The 15493-nt window shown below is 42.7% G+C and overlaps 5 protein-coding genes across 5 annotated transcripts; 2 read left to right on the top strand and 3 right to left on the bottom strand.

Moving 5' to 3' along the window:
• Positions 1-132: 132 nt before the first annotated feature.
• On the bottom strand, positions 133-1626 carry SS1G_08326 (UDP-glucose 4-epimerase Gal10; the record flags this gene model as incomplete). Its single annotated transcript, XM_001590536.1, has 4 exons — positions 133-545; positions 668-1118; positions 1178-1412; positions 1598-1626. The coding sequence occupies 4 exons, from the start codon at positions 1624-1626 to the stop codon at positions 133-135; spliced, it is 1128 nt and encodes a 375-aa protein (XP_001590586.1).
• Positions 1627-3907: 2281 nt separating this feature from the next.
• Positions 3908-6305, top strand: SS1G_08325 (hypothetical protein; the record flags this gene model as incomplete). Its single annotated transcript, XM_001590535.1, has 3 exons — positions 3908-4259; positions 4318-4669; positions 4727-6305. 3 exons carry the CDS (start codon positions 3908-3910, stop codon positions 6303-6305), a joined length of 2283 nt encoding a protein of 760 aa, XP_001590585.1.
• Positions 6306-7261: 956 nt separating this feature from the next.
• Positions 7262-8432, bottom strand: SS1G_08324 (hypothetical protein; the record flags this gene model as incomplete). The annotated part of the gene is made up of 3 exons (XM_001590534.1): positions 7262-7453; positions 7566-8010; positions 8116-8432. The coding sequence occupies 3 exons, from the start codon at positions 8430-8432 to the stop codon at positions 7262-7264; spliced, it is 954 nt and encodes a 317-aa protein (XP_001590584.1).
• Positions 8433-8926: 494 nt separating this feature from the next.
• Positions 8927-11399, bottom strand: SS1G_08323 (hypothetical protein; the record flags this gene model as incomplete). The annotated part of the gene is made up of 2 exons (XM_001590533.1): positions 8927-11227; positions 11274-11399. 2 exons carry the CDS (start codon positions 11397-11399, stop codon positions 8927-8929), a joined length of 2427 nt encoding a protein of 808 aa, XP_001590583.1.
• Positions 11400-11898: 499 nt separating this feature from the next.
• On the top strand, positions 11899-14440 carry SS1G_08322 (hypothetical protein; the record flags this gene model as incomplete). Its single annotated transcript, XM_001590532.1, has 2 exons — positions 11899-11902; positions 11958-14440. 2 exons carry the CDS (start codon positions 11899-11901, stop codon positions 14438-14440), a joined length of 2487 nt encoding a protein of 828 aa, XP_001590582.1.
• Positions 14441-15493: the final 1053 nt, after the last annotated feature.

The following is a 15493-nucleotide window of genomic DNA, read 5'->3' as shown; positions in this document are numbered from 1 at the left end:
GGTCGTGAATGAACTTATGTGATATCTATAACTAATGTAACCTCATGCAAATGCTCAAAATGAATCGTGAAAGCTCTTCTCCAGCCAGTCTCCCAAATCGCAATAGTCTTTTAACAACCTCCCCGCCTTACATTAAGTATTCTTCTTCAAACTCTCCTTGAGTTCCTTTAATAATTGCTCGGGAGGATCTTGACGATATCCTTGCGGATTATTACTAACCCATTTCCACAAATCCTTACAAGCATCCTCGAGTGTTAATTCGGTTTTCCAGTTCAATTCTTCATTTGCGCGAGTAGGGTTGGCAGTTAAATCCAGAACATCACCGGCTCGGCGGTCAACTACTTCATATGGAAGCTTCCGTCCTACAACATCACTAAATGCCTTGATCATTTCGAAGACGGTGGATCCACGACCAGATCCCAGATTCCATGCACGAACACCAGGTTGTTGATTGCGGAGATGATTTAGAGCGGCGAGATGACCCTTTGCCAAGTCGACCACATGGATGTAATCGCGAATAGCTGTACCGTCGCGAGAAGAATAGTCTGATGAGAAAATTTTGTTAGCTTCTTCTCGATCTGGAGACGGCCGAACCGAGGTTGGGGAAATGGAGAGTGGGAGGTGGAGAATTATCGTGTGGGACTGAGTAGATTGGAGAATTCCTTACCTTCACCATACACGAGCAATTTCTCTCGTTTTCCAGTCGCAACCTGACCCAACAATGGCAAGAGGTTGAATGGAACACCCAGAGGATCTTCACCCATAATACCACTTGGGTGAGCTCCAGCTGGGTTGAAATATCTCAGTAAAGCACCATTCCATTGCTCATATTTCTCTCCCTTCTTCTTCAAATTATTTCTTTGCGCATTGATATGATCAATGATGACATCTTCAATCATGCTCTTGGTACGTCCGTATGGGTTTGTAGCTCCGATTGGGCAATGTTCTGGGATAGGAATCATATTTGGAACCCGAGTCGCATCACCGTAAACGGTGGCAGATGAAGAGAAGACAATATTGGGGACATTGAATCTGGTCATGCATCGTAAAAGAGTGATTGTTCCACCAACATTGACGCGATAGTATTCGAGCGGGATTTCGGAAGACTCTCCAACTGCCTGTTGCACAAAGTGTTAGTTAGCTGATGGAAGTCGATCATAAGATAGAAATTTCCCACCTTCAAAGCAGCGAAGTGAATAACACTGTCAATCTTAGGATGAGCAGCAAAGACTTTTTCTAACTCTCTCTCGTCTGTGATATCGACTTGGTAGAAATCTGGACGCTTGCCGCATAATAATTCTATACGATCCAAGGCGGCCTCTGAAGAATTGTATAAACTATCAACAATCACAACTTTATAGCCATGTTCAAGTAAGGCCAAAGTTGTGAATGAACCGATGTATCCAGTACCTCTATGAAAAAAGTCATCAGTAAATAGTTCAGCGTTGACGGTTGAATGATTTAATTGATGGCGGGGTTAAATCTCAAGATTTCCCCAGTTTCTCCAACAGATAAGATGTGAAGACTAACTCATAACTCGACCGTTGACAACTTTACTTCTGAGATGTCGCAGTGCAAAGGAAAGAAATAAACTCACCCGGTGATCAAGACTGTTCCAACTGACATGATTGCTGATTGATTTGAATTATTTTGATTGAGATGGAGAGAAAGTTTCCAAACAGCGGAAGAATGGAATAATAAATCAATGTTGGATTATCGGTCATCGGGGGGCCTGCAGATCAGTGGGTGGGGCAAGTTCAAGGTTTGTGTATCATTGTATTATTGGATTCGAAACTGGACCAACAATGAATGGCTGGGTTCAACTGGTCGAGATGGAATGGATGTACAGGGGCGGGTGAGGATTACCTCATAAAATCTAAGTTGCTAATAAATTATGATATATTGAGCAGCCAGTCACCCAAGCAATGATATTCATATTTAATTTGCGGAAAGGCATGTAGGTACGTACCTACTGATGGGTAGAAGGGGTAGATTACATTGATGATAATATATTCTTGAGTAGGTACTAGGTATTGAGTAACCAGCCAGCCTTTTCCTTTCCAATTTAATTGTAAGGTTGCGCAGAGCCATAACAGAGTGAGTGGAAGGTACGGAGTATGATCACCAGATATTACCTAGTGGAGTACGGTTTATAGTTCTGATTAAGACTCATGCCACCAGAAAAATCTTTACATCTATATCCGCTCGAATGAGATACGTCGCATTAAGAAGACTTTTACGAAAACAATATCAATTTGGTCATCTTGGACAGCCAGCTAATGGAAAGTCGGGGGAATGGTTTTCCCGGCGGCGCTTAACTGCAAATACGAAGTGTACTTGTTATTATACGAAGTGTACTTGTGATAGCTAGTAGGTAAGGTAGAATGAGAGTAGAGTAACGACTTCAAAAAGACATCGGATCTAGAAGCCATTGACCGACTCCATGTAAGATTCACGTCTATTTATGGAAAAGGGTAAGGAAAAACATCATATATCTAAAGTTGGGAAACTAATGATTCAGAATTAGCTGACGTCGTTGGTATGTTTTAGACTTTGATCTCTGTCAAATTGTACGGAGTAAAGGTGGAACAATGGAGAGATGAGCCCGGCGATCTTTTTCTGATTCTCTTCAAAAGGTGAAGGCAATCATCATTTCATTTTGATTAGGCCTTATCATCAGTCTTATGTGAGTCCTTGTGGCTAGTGACACAAATCACATGCAATATATCTGTGTAGAAGTGGCTGACGGTACATATGATTGATTCTCTAATTTCTCTTCTACCAGAGCGAAGCGAAAAAGCCTCCACGGCAGTGGCCTAGCGGTGCGAAACACCACCAGCATGATTGTTATTCCGTCCCGTGCATGGAGTACAGCCCTTGCAATTGCATCTGCAACATGAAGGTCGTGAATGGACTGTGGCTGATGCTCTTCACCGCTCGAGCATATGTCGGTACTTCTTCATATTGATAAAGCCGACAACGAATTAATCCTAGCTAATTAGAAAAATATGCGGTCAAATCATCCGAAGTCAGGTTTGGGCTGGTTGATTGCTTCTAAGGTTCTGGTGCTTTGTTTCCCAAGCTCTGTACCATCCTTCATAGAACTTCTCCAACATTCAAAGAAATCAAAGCTAGAAATGAAGAAAAGAAAAGCAGCTTCTTATCAAAAATCAAAGAAATCTTCCTTTGTATTTTAATATTCCATTCGACCGAATCCATCATTACTTTGTACTCGATAAGATCTTATTCAACTTTCCTAGCGAGAAACTCTGTTTGCATCCTTAACTTAAATGGCCTTTGAAGCTATTGTGTCGTTCAATGTGTTCCGCGATATCGTGAACCTCAATATATCAACGCGCGCCAGAGAGTACAATCAACCATAATAAATGTCGCACATACAATTCAAATGCTTCACGATATACAGTTTTGATCTCGCTTCTTATTGAGACGCGTAGACCCAAAAAAATTGGCGTGTCGTTTTGCTTGAAAAGTGAATTTGGATTCCTGTTCTTACTGTCAAAATCATCCAGATAGCTTCAAAAGAGCTACGGTTTTTCACACCCAGGAAGCGGTACTGCTTGTAGGACTTCTCCATATATCATCTTGCTTCCGGCTTCTCGCTCCATCTGCTTTTGACATCCGCAAGACGAGATTGTATGAAAGTTGGTACTACGATTTACAACAACTTCAACGGTACGATTCTGCTATTGTTCTCATTCTTTCAATCTGCAGTAGCTTCATTGCTCGGATTTATGCAGTCCTATTCGGCTGCATCTCTCGAAATACTAACATTTCATACTAATTCGTACATCTGCAGGTACCCATCTCTAATTTCGAGTCTGTCGAAGCTCTCAACTCCTCACAATACAGCTGCTAAGATAGCAAATTTAACAAGAAAATTAAGAATATGTCTACAAGAAGGACCACACGAGCTGGCAGTCGCGCTGCTAGCAGTGTTGGCGGAACCCATGCCGTCGGTCCTGAAGATATTCCAGCGGCCCGAACACCAGGTAGAGGCCGTCCTAGAAAATCAGGTGGTTCAGTAGCTGGCTCTGAACGTGCCAATGGTCTTCCTCCTATGGCAGCTTCTACTAGTACTGCATACGGTACAAATACACTTGCCCTTCCAAACTATGCCCCAAGGGGTGCACCTTTGGCCAATGATATCTCTTCCGTCATCGAGGGTCTCCTAGAGCCAGAACCTTTGAACAGAGGAGCCAGACCTAGACCGGTTTCTCCCCAAGCACCAGTTCCCGATAGTAAGTTTTTTTCTTCAATTCGACTTTTGCTTCTATGAATTTTCGCTAACTTTGTAAGTTGATGCTCCTACTGCTCAACCAAAGTCTGGCGCTCCCGCTCATATCCCCACCATGCGTTCGCGGTCTGGGCCGACCAAGCGACGAGTTCCTCATGCTTTTGATCGGAATTTTCAAAATGAAAGTCAATTGTATGACAATGCTAGCATTATGTCGGGTTCTTACCAACAAGACGAATTTCGTGTATCGGGGCCTTCTTACGACGAAGGCGAGCTAAACTGCTGCACTGCGTTACGAGGCATTGCTGAGGAGCAACAATACATGCGTGGTGGTGCTCAAGGTTGGAATTTTTTGGATCTTGGTGATGAAACTAGTTTCGACTTCAGACAGGTTCTAAGATCACCACTTAGCTTGTGAGTAAATTTGATACTGTGATTCGGGCAATGGAGCTGACATGGTAATTTTTATAGCTTCAAAAAGTTGGGAAAAGCCTTCTTCCGCCTTTTTGGCGACGTAACAAAATCTTTATTCCCGTTACTGCTCCTTGGCTTTATTATATTCATCTCATGGATGGCCTATCTAAATAGTGGAGGTCCTAGCAAACATTGGTATGGCGCGGACGTCTCGGCAAACATCAAACAATTTATCCCATCGCAAATTAGACATCCGTCTCGGATCTTCGCCCCGGAAGATCTTAAAGATGTTTACCGTCGGTTGGATATTGCCGAATCTGACATCGTGTTCCTCAAACATCGTTCTTCTATCGACAAAAATGCTCTTGCAGAAATTCAGAAAATTCTTCCCGATTTCATTGCTCTTGACAAGGACTACAACGGCAAACCAGCTCTCCCAGCAAGTCTTTGGCAAGCCATGCGAGAAAGGATTCGGGCTGATCCGTCCCTTATTCCACCCCCTGTCATTATGACTACTGGGCGTCCTTCTGATACTTCAACTAAATCCGATAGTCACGACAATGAAGTGTTCAATTCCAAACAATTTGATCGATATCTTGAGAGCAACAGAGCCAAGATTCAAAGTTGGGCTGGCTCTGAGTTTGATGTTCTCCATCAAACTCGATTGCAACAACTTATCAAAGATGGCAAGATCGCCACAAGAGAGAATGTTGTCGAATTAATCAAACAGAGTTACAGAGATGAGGCGCAAGAAGTCAAATCAGAACTCGAAAAAGTCACCAAAGCCTTAGAAGACAAGGTGGCAAGCCTTGGAAAACAAGCGCTTACTGCGGAGCGAGTGAAACAACTCGCGAACGAGGTCGTCATTGCGCAGGTTGAAGCTATCACAAAAGCGAATGTCAACAAGAAAACCGTTCAATCCCTTCAACGCATGGATCACTTTGCCAAACGTTCCCATTCTGCAGTTATTCCCCGTCTCACCTCACCATCTTATCGTTTCCCACATATGGACTTTGGCTTCATCCGCAGGAGTATCGCTCTCGTCGCTAACCACCCAATCCCTCTCCCCAATCCCGCTGATGCAGCTCTCAACTCATGGGAAGACATTGGCGATTGTTGGTGCTCAGCACAACAAAATGGCAATGGTCCTACACTTGGTGTCATTACGGCCAACTATATCTGGCCTGACCAAGTCGTTGTTGAACATTATCCTCAATCCGGCTACGTCAATTCTGGTCTCTCGCCTCTCTCAGCACCCAGACAAATGGAATTACTGGTCTACATTCCTCACAAACCAACGTATCTCAAGGTTAAATCTATGTCCGATCAAATCTTCCCCGAAGCTAATTACCGTGATCTCGAATCTGGCTGGGTACAAGTGGGCGCATGGTCATACGACGCTTATGGTCACACTCAACAAGCTTTCCCCTTACAAATTGAGCTCAAGGAATTCATATCGGAACCGGAAAATAATCTCAAGAATGATACCTCAGCTACCAACAAGTTTTTGGTTAGAAGTAAAGGAAATCATGGAAGGGGCGCAGTGCCTTATACATGTATTTATCGGGTTAGATTACATGGAGATGTACGACCTGATGAAGAAACCTTTTATACTCTTGATTCTTCAAAGACTTGAGGTGTATAAGTAAATCAATGGTGTTTTCCCTTTTTGGAACTGTTGGGTTTCGTTCCGGGTTACTTGGTGGGGTTTTTATTTGGTATGGAGTATTGGGAATGGGAAATGGGAAATGGGCAATGGATTGGGTCAAGTGGGTGGTTGTACTTACTGAAGATCACTTGTTATATGAATGAAGCTGGATTGTACGGCAACGCAATGGATTGGACTGGACTGGACTGGCGTGGCGTGATCGGATACCTGGTGTTGAGTACCACTCGGGCGGGCGTATGAAAAATGAATTTGGATTTTTTGAATTATTTTCCCTTGGTCTCTGATCTTTTTCATTATTTACATATGTGATCTGTGATATGTGTAATGTGCTATAGTATCAATAGTACAGTTAATTAGAATAAACCCGAATGCATATCGAATGTAATCTTATATATCCCCCAATCCCACTCAAGTGTATGTATATAAGCCTGCCTATATAAATCAACTGCGATCATACAAGTAAACGCATATACTTTCCATTTTCTTGAAAAAATTACCGGAAACAATAGTATGGATTTTTAACATAATCGAATGAAAATAAAATATATGTAATTTTACAGATATATATGTACGTGTGTGTGAAATCCTGCTCTCTATACTTTCTCTACTTTACTGTACTACTAACTATACTCTACTATAGTATCCAAAATATAGTATTCTGTACAGTAATCTTCTGGATGGATTGATCTCCTGTCTAGTGGTATCGTGCATGTGCATGTGCATCTATTCTCCATTTTCCATAGCCCATCATGCATCATCCGTCATCTTTCGCACCGTATTCTTTCTTTCATATTTACTATATCACTTGCTCCTTCTCCTTACTCCCGCAGCCTTCCTCTTCCCATTCGCCGAACATACCCAACTCCCCGTCTCCAACCTTCAATTCAACCCAATACCAAACCATCTATTACATTCCGACAAACTCAATAATCCCTTCCTAATCTCTCCTCCTCATCCTCAACTAATTCATACGCGGGTCTAAATTTCTTTTCCTCTCCTCCTTTCCCAGTATCGGCTACTAATACCGGATTCGGATGTGTATCTGTTGTGCCACCTAACGATGTATATCCTTGATCGTAGAGTGGACAATAGGGGATTTGAAGGTGGCGGATGAACTATTTAAGGTAATATATCGTTAGCTTTGTCCATGATATCATAACTCCCAAAATCGTGAGAGGCACCCCAACTCCTACAACACAAATCTAATTGCGAGAAAATAAAACTCACCCCCCAAATCTCCCTATAATGCCAATCAATCACCGGATGAACCCTCATAAATCTCGGCCATCCCCCGTCCGTCATATCAAAATGCGTCAAATCAGCACCATGCGGATCCGTCCTTCTAGTCCCTACCAAAATCGCCTTTACATGTGTATGATCTTGTAGATATTGGGTGAATGCTTCTTTCATGGGTGATGCATAGCGGGAGAGTTTGAGATGATAGTGGGAGGAGGAAGTGGCGACAAAGGTGTCGACTTCGGGGAAGGGATGCGGTGAGAGGATATAGACGGAAGGGAGTTTGTTGGGAAGTGGTTTCGGGAGCGTTTTGGAGGTCAAGGAATTAGATGGGGAGGAGGTGGTGGATTGGTGGTTGGAAAGTGCGGTGAGTAGAAGGATTAGGAGGACTAGACAGTCTTTTCCTCCATTGTATGAGAACGATATTTCCTCTAAACTGTTTGTATCCAATGTTAGCATATCTCCAATATAGTACACAATCCCCAATCATTCCACAAACTCATCGCACGAAATCGCACACCCTCTCGTCGCATAAACATACCTATATCTCTGCAAACACTCCTCAATAACCCCTAGCGCAATCCTCGTCTGTTTCTGTACCCCCCTCAATACCTCCTCCTCATCCCCAAATTCCTCTTTCAGAAAACCATTTACTTTGCCCGCCAGCTCATCACATCTTTCTTGTAAATTCTTCAACCCATCGATATCGACATCCACATTCAAATCCGCATCCCTATTCCCATCCCCATTCTCAATCATCAAATTCGCATCCGTATCCGGGTCCGCAAATCCCAGACCTCTCTGAGCGCAAGCTGCTTGCCATTGCTTCTCAATGTGACTATCATCTCTTTCTTGCATATTCTTTCGTATCAGTAACATTTCAAATTAAACTGCTAATATCCATATATCTGCAAGAAAAATAAGCAAAGCAAAGTAAGAAGAGAAGTGGAAGTTTTGTACATGAACATGTGTAAAGGTGGGTTAGCCGTGCCGTCTGATTACTCGGACTACCTCCGAGCTTGTCCCCATAGAAAGTCGGGCTCTAGTTGAAGACATGAGGTAAGCTTTGATGAGTGATGGACCAATGGACCTATTGACCAATCATTGAGCGTAGTTGTGCTTTCTAAGCGACTATGAACGGGACTGGAATGTGGGGGTTAGGTTGGAGGGGTAGTTTTAGGTTCAATTGCACAATTAGGGGTCATGCTTCATAATTTGCAAGGTATTCAATGGATTTATATAAATATTCGAGTGGAATGAAAAAAACTTAAATAAAGGGGTATATAAAGTCTCCATTTTGATCCGATTATCAATGCTATCTATTACATTTTATGTTTATCCCAATGCCAAAATCAATTAAGAAGACCGGCAGCCAAAGCCTCAAGATCTTCCAATGTCTCAGGCTCATCCGCCGCTTCAATAACACGACCCTTTCTCTTGGCAACCTTCCTCTCATCATCTGAATCATCCTCGAACCATTTCTTAGGTCTCTTCGCAGGTCTCGCTGTACTATCCTCGTCCTCCTCGTCTTCCGGAAGAGGTAATGATTTAAGAAGAGCCATAGGATCTTCATCATCCCCAGCATCAACCAATTCAAGTGCCTCCTCATCATCATCATCCAATGCTGCTTCTCTTGCTTTACGTTTTTCACGCTTTTCTCGTTTCTTATCCTTTGCAGTTTGTTTATCAAGAAGGTCTGCTTCACGAACTCTTTCGGCCTCTTCTTCCAAGAATTTGGCTCGTTGTTCCTCGGCTGTGCCCTTGGCTCGGAAATCCTCTTCGTCCTGTAATTCATACACTTGATGAGGATTGCCTTCCTCGTCAAACACCAGTTTAGTTCCTCTGTCTTTAAGCTTCAGTAACTTTTTCTTGGATTTCAGGAGTTTCTCTTTTCGTTTCGAGTCTATCACAATAGGATCCTTGGAGATACCCTCAATAACCTTTCCTAATGGCCCAGTTGCGGCAACATCGTCGTCATCGTCGTCGTCATCGTCGTCGTCATCTTCATCGTCTGATGTATCGTCATTATCCACAGGTAGTACTCTCTTGACTGACAAGAAATCGTTGTCCTCGTCGGCATCCGCTGTACCATCCACATCCTTCATAGGAGTATCATCTGCGATCATCTTTGAGTAATGACCAGACAAAACATCTTGGTTACGGCGCTCAAACATTCTATCGTATTTAGTTCGTACTTCATCCTTCTTCTTGGGTTTCTTCTCGGTTTCACTATCTTCATCACTAGACTCAATAGCAGCCCTTGGGGCGTTTTTGACGTTCTTCGCATCATTTCCTTTCTGAAATTTGATTTTTGGCGCACCGGGAAGACCTATACTCGAAGCATATCCTTCCAAATCGATGTCGTTGATATTGAATATCTCCTTGTCCTTTTGTAAGAAAACAGATTTGGCATAACTAACAAACGCCTTCTGACCTAGGTATTTCAACTCAGGATCTTGAAAACACATGTTTTGTAGTTGGTTTTTGATATCTTGGGTCTTATTAGGTCGGATATTGATCTTCTGTATCGGTACTTTTTTATGTTCCAGTCGTTTCAACATGCCTTCTTCTTCTGAAGGGTCCAGGAATAAAACTGCCCGGCCTACTTTCCCATAACGTGCAGTCCGCCCGACCCTGTGAATATAGGTATCAGCATCCTCAGGGCAATCTAATTGAATAACCCAATCAACTGCAGGAAAGTCAAGACCTCTTGCAACAACATCGGTAGCAAATATACAAGAGTTCTTGGATGATGAGAATTTCGAGGTTATATCAAGCCTCGCGGTTTGCTTTTGCCTACCGTGTAAATGAAGCAATGGAATACCAGGTTGTAAGTGTCTCAAACTCTCGTAGACAAAACGCACTTGCTTGCCTGAAGACATAAATACTATTATTTTAGCTTTCAGATTAGCTCTAATGAAGCCAAAAAGAGTGTTTAGCTTTTCAGGCAGAGGCACCACGCAGTAGTGTTGTTGTAAGGTTGTGGGGGTAGCAGAGGATGCAGCTTCGTGAACTGCAACATATTCGGGTTCCTTCAAACTCAATCTTGCTAGGTCTGATACCTTTTTCGTTTGAGTAGCACTGAAAAGCATCGTCTGTCTTTGTTTTGGTAAATGTTCCAGTATCGCATCGACGGATGTTTGAAATCCCATGTCCATAATTCTATCCGCTTCATCTAGGACTAGCATTTGTAGGTTATCCACATCGAATGCTGCCGTTTGATCCATATGCTGTAACATGCGCCCAGGTGTACAGACAAGTATATTCATCCTCCCTAAGCGTTCCCTTTCCTCTTGTAAACTTCGACCTCCGATGATTAGTCCTGCTGAGAAGGTATGGTATCGGCCGATTTTCCGTAAAACCTCGAAGATTTGTATTGCCAATTCTCGAGTTGGCGATATGATGAGAGCACCGAGGCCATCCAATTCTGTCCATTTCTGTCTATAAAGATTCTCCAAAACTGGGACTAAAAATGCAAGAGTCTTTCCGCTACCAGTCTTCGCTGCACCTAGAATATCTTTTCCTTTCAGCGCAAGAGGTACAGCTTTTGATTGAACATCGGTCAGAGTCTTAAAGTGAGACGCTTCAAGTCCGGATGAGGTCGGTCCAGATAGGGGGAGTTCGGAGAAGTTTTTTATTTCTGCTTTCGCATCCTAAAGAGAGTGAGCGAATGTTGACAAGAGGTATAACTGCACCTACAAGCTCATCAACCGATTTTTGAAGTTTTTCCAGATCTTCTTCAACCCTTTTTCTTTTAAGAGTACGCGCATCAACTTTGCCTTTGCTTATATTCTTAGACTTGCGTCCAACAGATGGTGGTGCCATATTTTCAAATCCGTACAATGTCGATTGATCGCTCAATGTCGCAAAATATTTCACATATATTTTTCTAATCTGCCTTCAGAATTTAAGGTTTTGCGCTAACGAAGGCGGTGAGTTGATGCACGAGCCATATCAGAAAAAAAGTTGAACTGATAAGATTTTGGATATCTTCAATGCTTTGAATGCTGCTAATTTGCGCGTGCCGTGGAAAATTACGACAATCAAAATGCCTCGTCGTGCAGCATCCCCCGCGCTTTCAGAGAACGATTTTGATATCACAAAATCTCTCTTCAATGACGATATAGATGGGAACGACGACGATTTCGGAAACACAACTACTAAAAATGTAGAACCTTTGGATGCTAATGGGATACTGGACTTGGGGCTTGAGAGTGATGGAGATGGAGATGGAGCTTTCATATCGGCACAGCAAGCAGCTGCGAACCGAAAAGCGTCAAATTTAAAAGGGCAGAGTGTCAAGAAAGGTGGTGGATTTCAAGCAATGGGTATGAAATTCTTTCCTGTTGGTTTTCTGCGCAACTTTGCTAATCCTTAGTCTAGGATTGAACTCTCATTTGTTAAAGGCAATTAGTAGAAAAGGATTTAATGTACCTACACCAATTCAGCGAAAAACGATACCTTTAGTCCTCGATAATCAAGATGTTGTTGGTATGGCTAGAACTGGTTCTGGAAAAACTGCTGCTTTCGTCATTCCAATGATTGAAAAATTGAGAGCTCATAGTGTACGTGTTGGTGCAAGAGCTTTGATTATGTCGCCGTCTCGAGAATTGGCATTACAAACATTGAAAGTCGTTAAGGAATTCGGGCGAGGAACTGACCTTAAATGTGTTCTACTTGTTGGAGGTGATAGTCTGGAAGAACAATTCGGATTTATGGCCGCCAATCCTGATATTGTTATTGCTACACCTGGTCGATTTTTACATTTGAAGGTTGAAATGTCTTTAGACTTATCATCGATGAAATACGTTGTCTTTGATGAAGCCGATCGTCTATTCGAGATGGGATTTGCTGCTCAACTTGGCGAGATTCTTCACGCATTGCCAATTTCGAGACAGACTTTGTTATTCTCGGCAACTTTACCAAAGTCCTTGGTAGAGTTCGCTAGAGCTGGTCTTCAAGAGCCAAGTTTGGTTCGTCTTGACGCAGAAAGCAAAGTTTCTCCCGATCTCCAGAGCGCATTTTTCAGTGTCAAAGGTGCCGAAAAAGAAGGTGCTTTATTGCATATCCTTCAAGATTTGGTCAAAATGCCTACTGGCTTACCAGAAAATGCACTGAATGCAACAGACAACTTTAGCAAAAAGCGCAAGAGAGGTCCTGATGGCCCAACTAAGAAACTAAAGCCCACAGAGCATTCGACTATCATATTCGCAGCTACTAAACATCATGTCGATTATCTCGCTTCTCTACTACGTATGTCTGGATTTGCTGTTTCTCATGCTTATGGTTCGCTTGATCAAACCGCTAGAAATATCCAAGTTGAAGATTTCCGGACTGGGAAATCAAATATATTAGTAGTTACCGATGTCGCTGCTAGAGGTATTGATATTCCTGTATTAGCAAATGTCATTAATTACGACTTCCCACCGCAACCCAAAGTTTTTGTTCATCGAGTTGGTCGTACCGCAAGAGCTGGTCAACGGGGCTGGAGTTACAGTTTGGTTAGAGATACTGATGCGCCATATCTTCTTGACCTACAACTATTCCTTGGAAGGAGATTACTTCTCGGACGCGATTGTGGTGACTCGCCGAACTATGCTGAAGATGTAATTGTTGGAGCTTTACAAAGGAATGAGGTAGAAAGCAAATCAGAATGGATTACGAAGCTTTTATATGACGACGATGACCTTACTGCCCTTCGAAACGTAGCTGGCAAAGGAGAAAAACTGTATGTCAAAACCCGTAACTCGGCATCCAGCGAGAGTGCGAAGAGAGCCAAAGAAGTCGTAGCATCAAAAGGATGGATGGAACTACATCCACTTTTCAAGGACGTTACAAATGGTGCGGAACAAGCTCGATTAGAGATGCTAGCAAAAATTAGTGGTTTCCGGCCCAATGAGACCGTCTTTGAGATTGGACAAAAGGGGAAAGCTGCTCACAGTGAGGCTGCAGAAATTATGCGACACCGAAGGGAAAAGATCATTCCACGAAGACAGAAGGAGGAAGACGAAAAGGCCGCCGCAGCAGCAGCAGCAGCAGAAGAAGATAACTTTGATTCTCCAGCGGAGGAAAATGATGATAATGACGATCTCGAGGTCACAGTCACTGGAGGAGATGACGATATGGCCGAAGCATCCGACGGTGAGCTTGAAGTTACCTTCTCGAAAGCAGCGCAAAAAGGCAAAGGCCGGACACTATCCTGGAAAGACTCCGAAAACTTCATGTCATACACACCAAAAACTATCAACACAGCAGAAGAACGTGGATACGGTGTTCATTCTGGTTCATATAACACAGCATCTCAAAATTCGAATTTCGTTGAGGCAGCCAGAGGTGTAACCATGGATCTTACTAATGATGACGGGGCGAAATCCTTTGCCGAGCCGTCCAAGGCAAAAGGCATGAGATGGGATAAAAAGAATAGCAAATATGTTGCTCGAGCCAATGACGAGGACGGATCTAAAGGAATCAAATACATCCGTGGAGAGAGTGGTCAAAAGATTGCAGCAAGTTTCCAAAGTGGTCGATTTGACAGATGGCGCAAAGCACACAAGGTCGATCGCATGCCACGAACTGGTGAAGCAGAACGTGAGGGCCCTGCAAGTGCTGGTGGGGTAGGACGAGGTTTCGGAACACGATATAAGCATAAGCAAGAGAGGGCGCCAAAGGAAGCTGATAAATATCGGGATGATTACCATGTGAGGAAGAAGAGGGTTGCTGAAGCAAAGGAAAACAGAGTTGGTTCGTTCAAGGATGGAAGTGGAAAATCGGAAATTAAAAGTACGGAAGATATCCGAAAGGATAGGAAGTTACAGGAGAGGAGAAAGGCAAAGAATGCCAGACCTTCAAAGAAAGGCAAATATTAGTAATATGGCGTCCGCCCTGTATTGTGTAGAGAAATATGAGATGGGTATTCCCCGTCCTGTTGTAGCGCTTGATGAGGCTCTCGGACTATAGATATATATGTGCATGAATGTGAGATGATTATTTGGTTACTCGGGCGTCAAGTTATTGCAGAAGGATTTGCATCCTTATCAAGGGCGCTATGCAACCTAGCGGGTAGCCGTATGAAAAACTTGTACTACAATAAGCGAGCGGTTCGTAGAATTTCGTCATACATGGAGTAGTTCCTAGGATGAATTAAACTCAGCTAGTTGTTAGTTCGGCATTTCTTACAATATGATATTGATGCATATGGTTCAATGTCGTTCTGATAGTAAGATACAAATTCGACTTGAGCATTAATATTAGATCTTCGCTTTTCATCCCATCCGGCGATGAAGATCTTAAGAGACTATAACTCATCTAGTTTAACCTATAAAGAGCATTCTGTTTATCGTCTAATTCACGGAAATATATATGTATGAACTTCCATTCCATTTTGCTTTCAATTTTTTTCATTTGTTATGAAGTATAAATAACTGTACTACGTATATCTATCCTGCAAACTCAAAGTTCTAACAAAACAAGTTCGTAAATAAATAAATAACCCCAGAAACTATACGAAATAAAAATAACAATAACGTTGACTTTTGCACCACGCAGCACAACACAACACAGCACAACATACACCTAACCCCGTAAGAAAATATTTATAGAAATTTCGCGGCTGCTTCCTTCGAGTTTTTTGTTTTAGTAAGAGAGGCCTGTTGATCCTCTATCTAAGCAAGAAAAAAGGAAAGAGAAAAGAGAAAGGAAAAGGGAAAAGAAACGAAGAAATAATGAATAAGTTACAAACGCCGGCTGTCTTGAGAGGTTTGGACTAGAAATTGGGAGAAAAGGAAGAGGAAATTTCGTGTCTGAAAGGAAAGTAGAAAATCCACCGGAGCCCATACTGAAGTCTCAATCCTCAGTCCTCGTCGGTAGAATATCGCGATTTGGTCCCATTATCCCCTAGCTGTGTGCTTGGATCTGTACGT

Source organism: Sclerotinia sclerotiorum, genomic scaffold (genome assembly GCF_000146945.2).
Source record: "Sclerotinia sclerotiorum 1980 UF-70 scaffold_11 genomic scaffold, whole genome shotgun sequence".
Taxonomy (NCBI): domain Eukaryota; kingdom Fungi; phylum Ascomycota; class Leotiomycetes; order Helotiales; family Sclerotiniaceae; genus Sclerotinia; species Sclerotinia sclerotiorum.
Note: the sequence above shows the minus strand (reverse complement) of the source record. Positions and strands in the feature narration are given on the sequence as shown.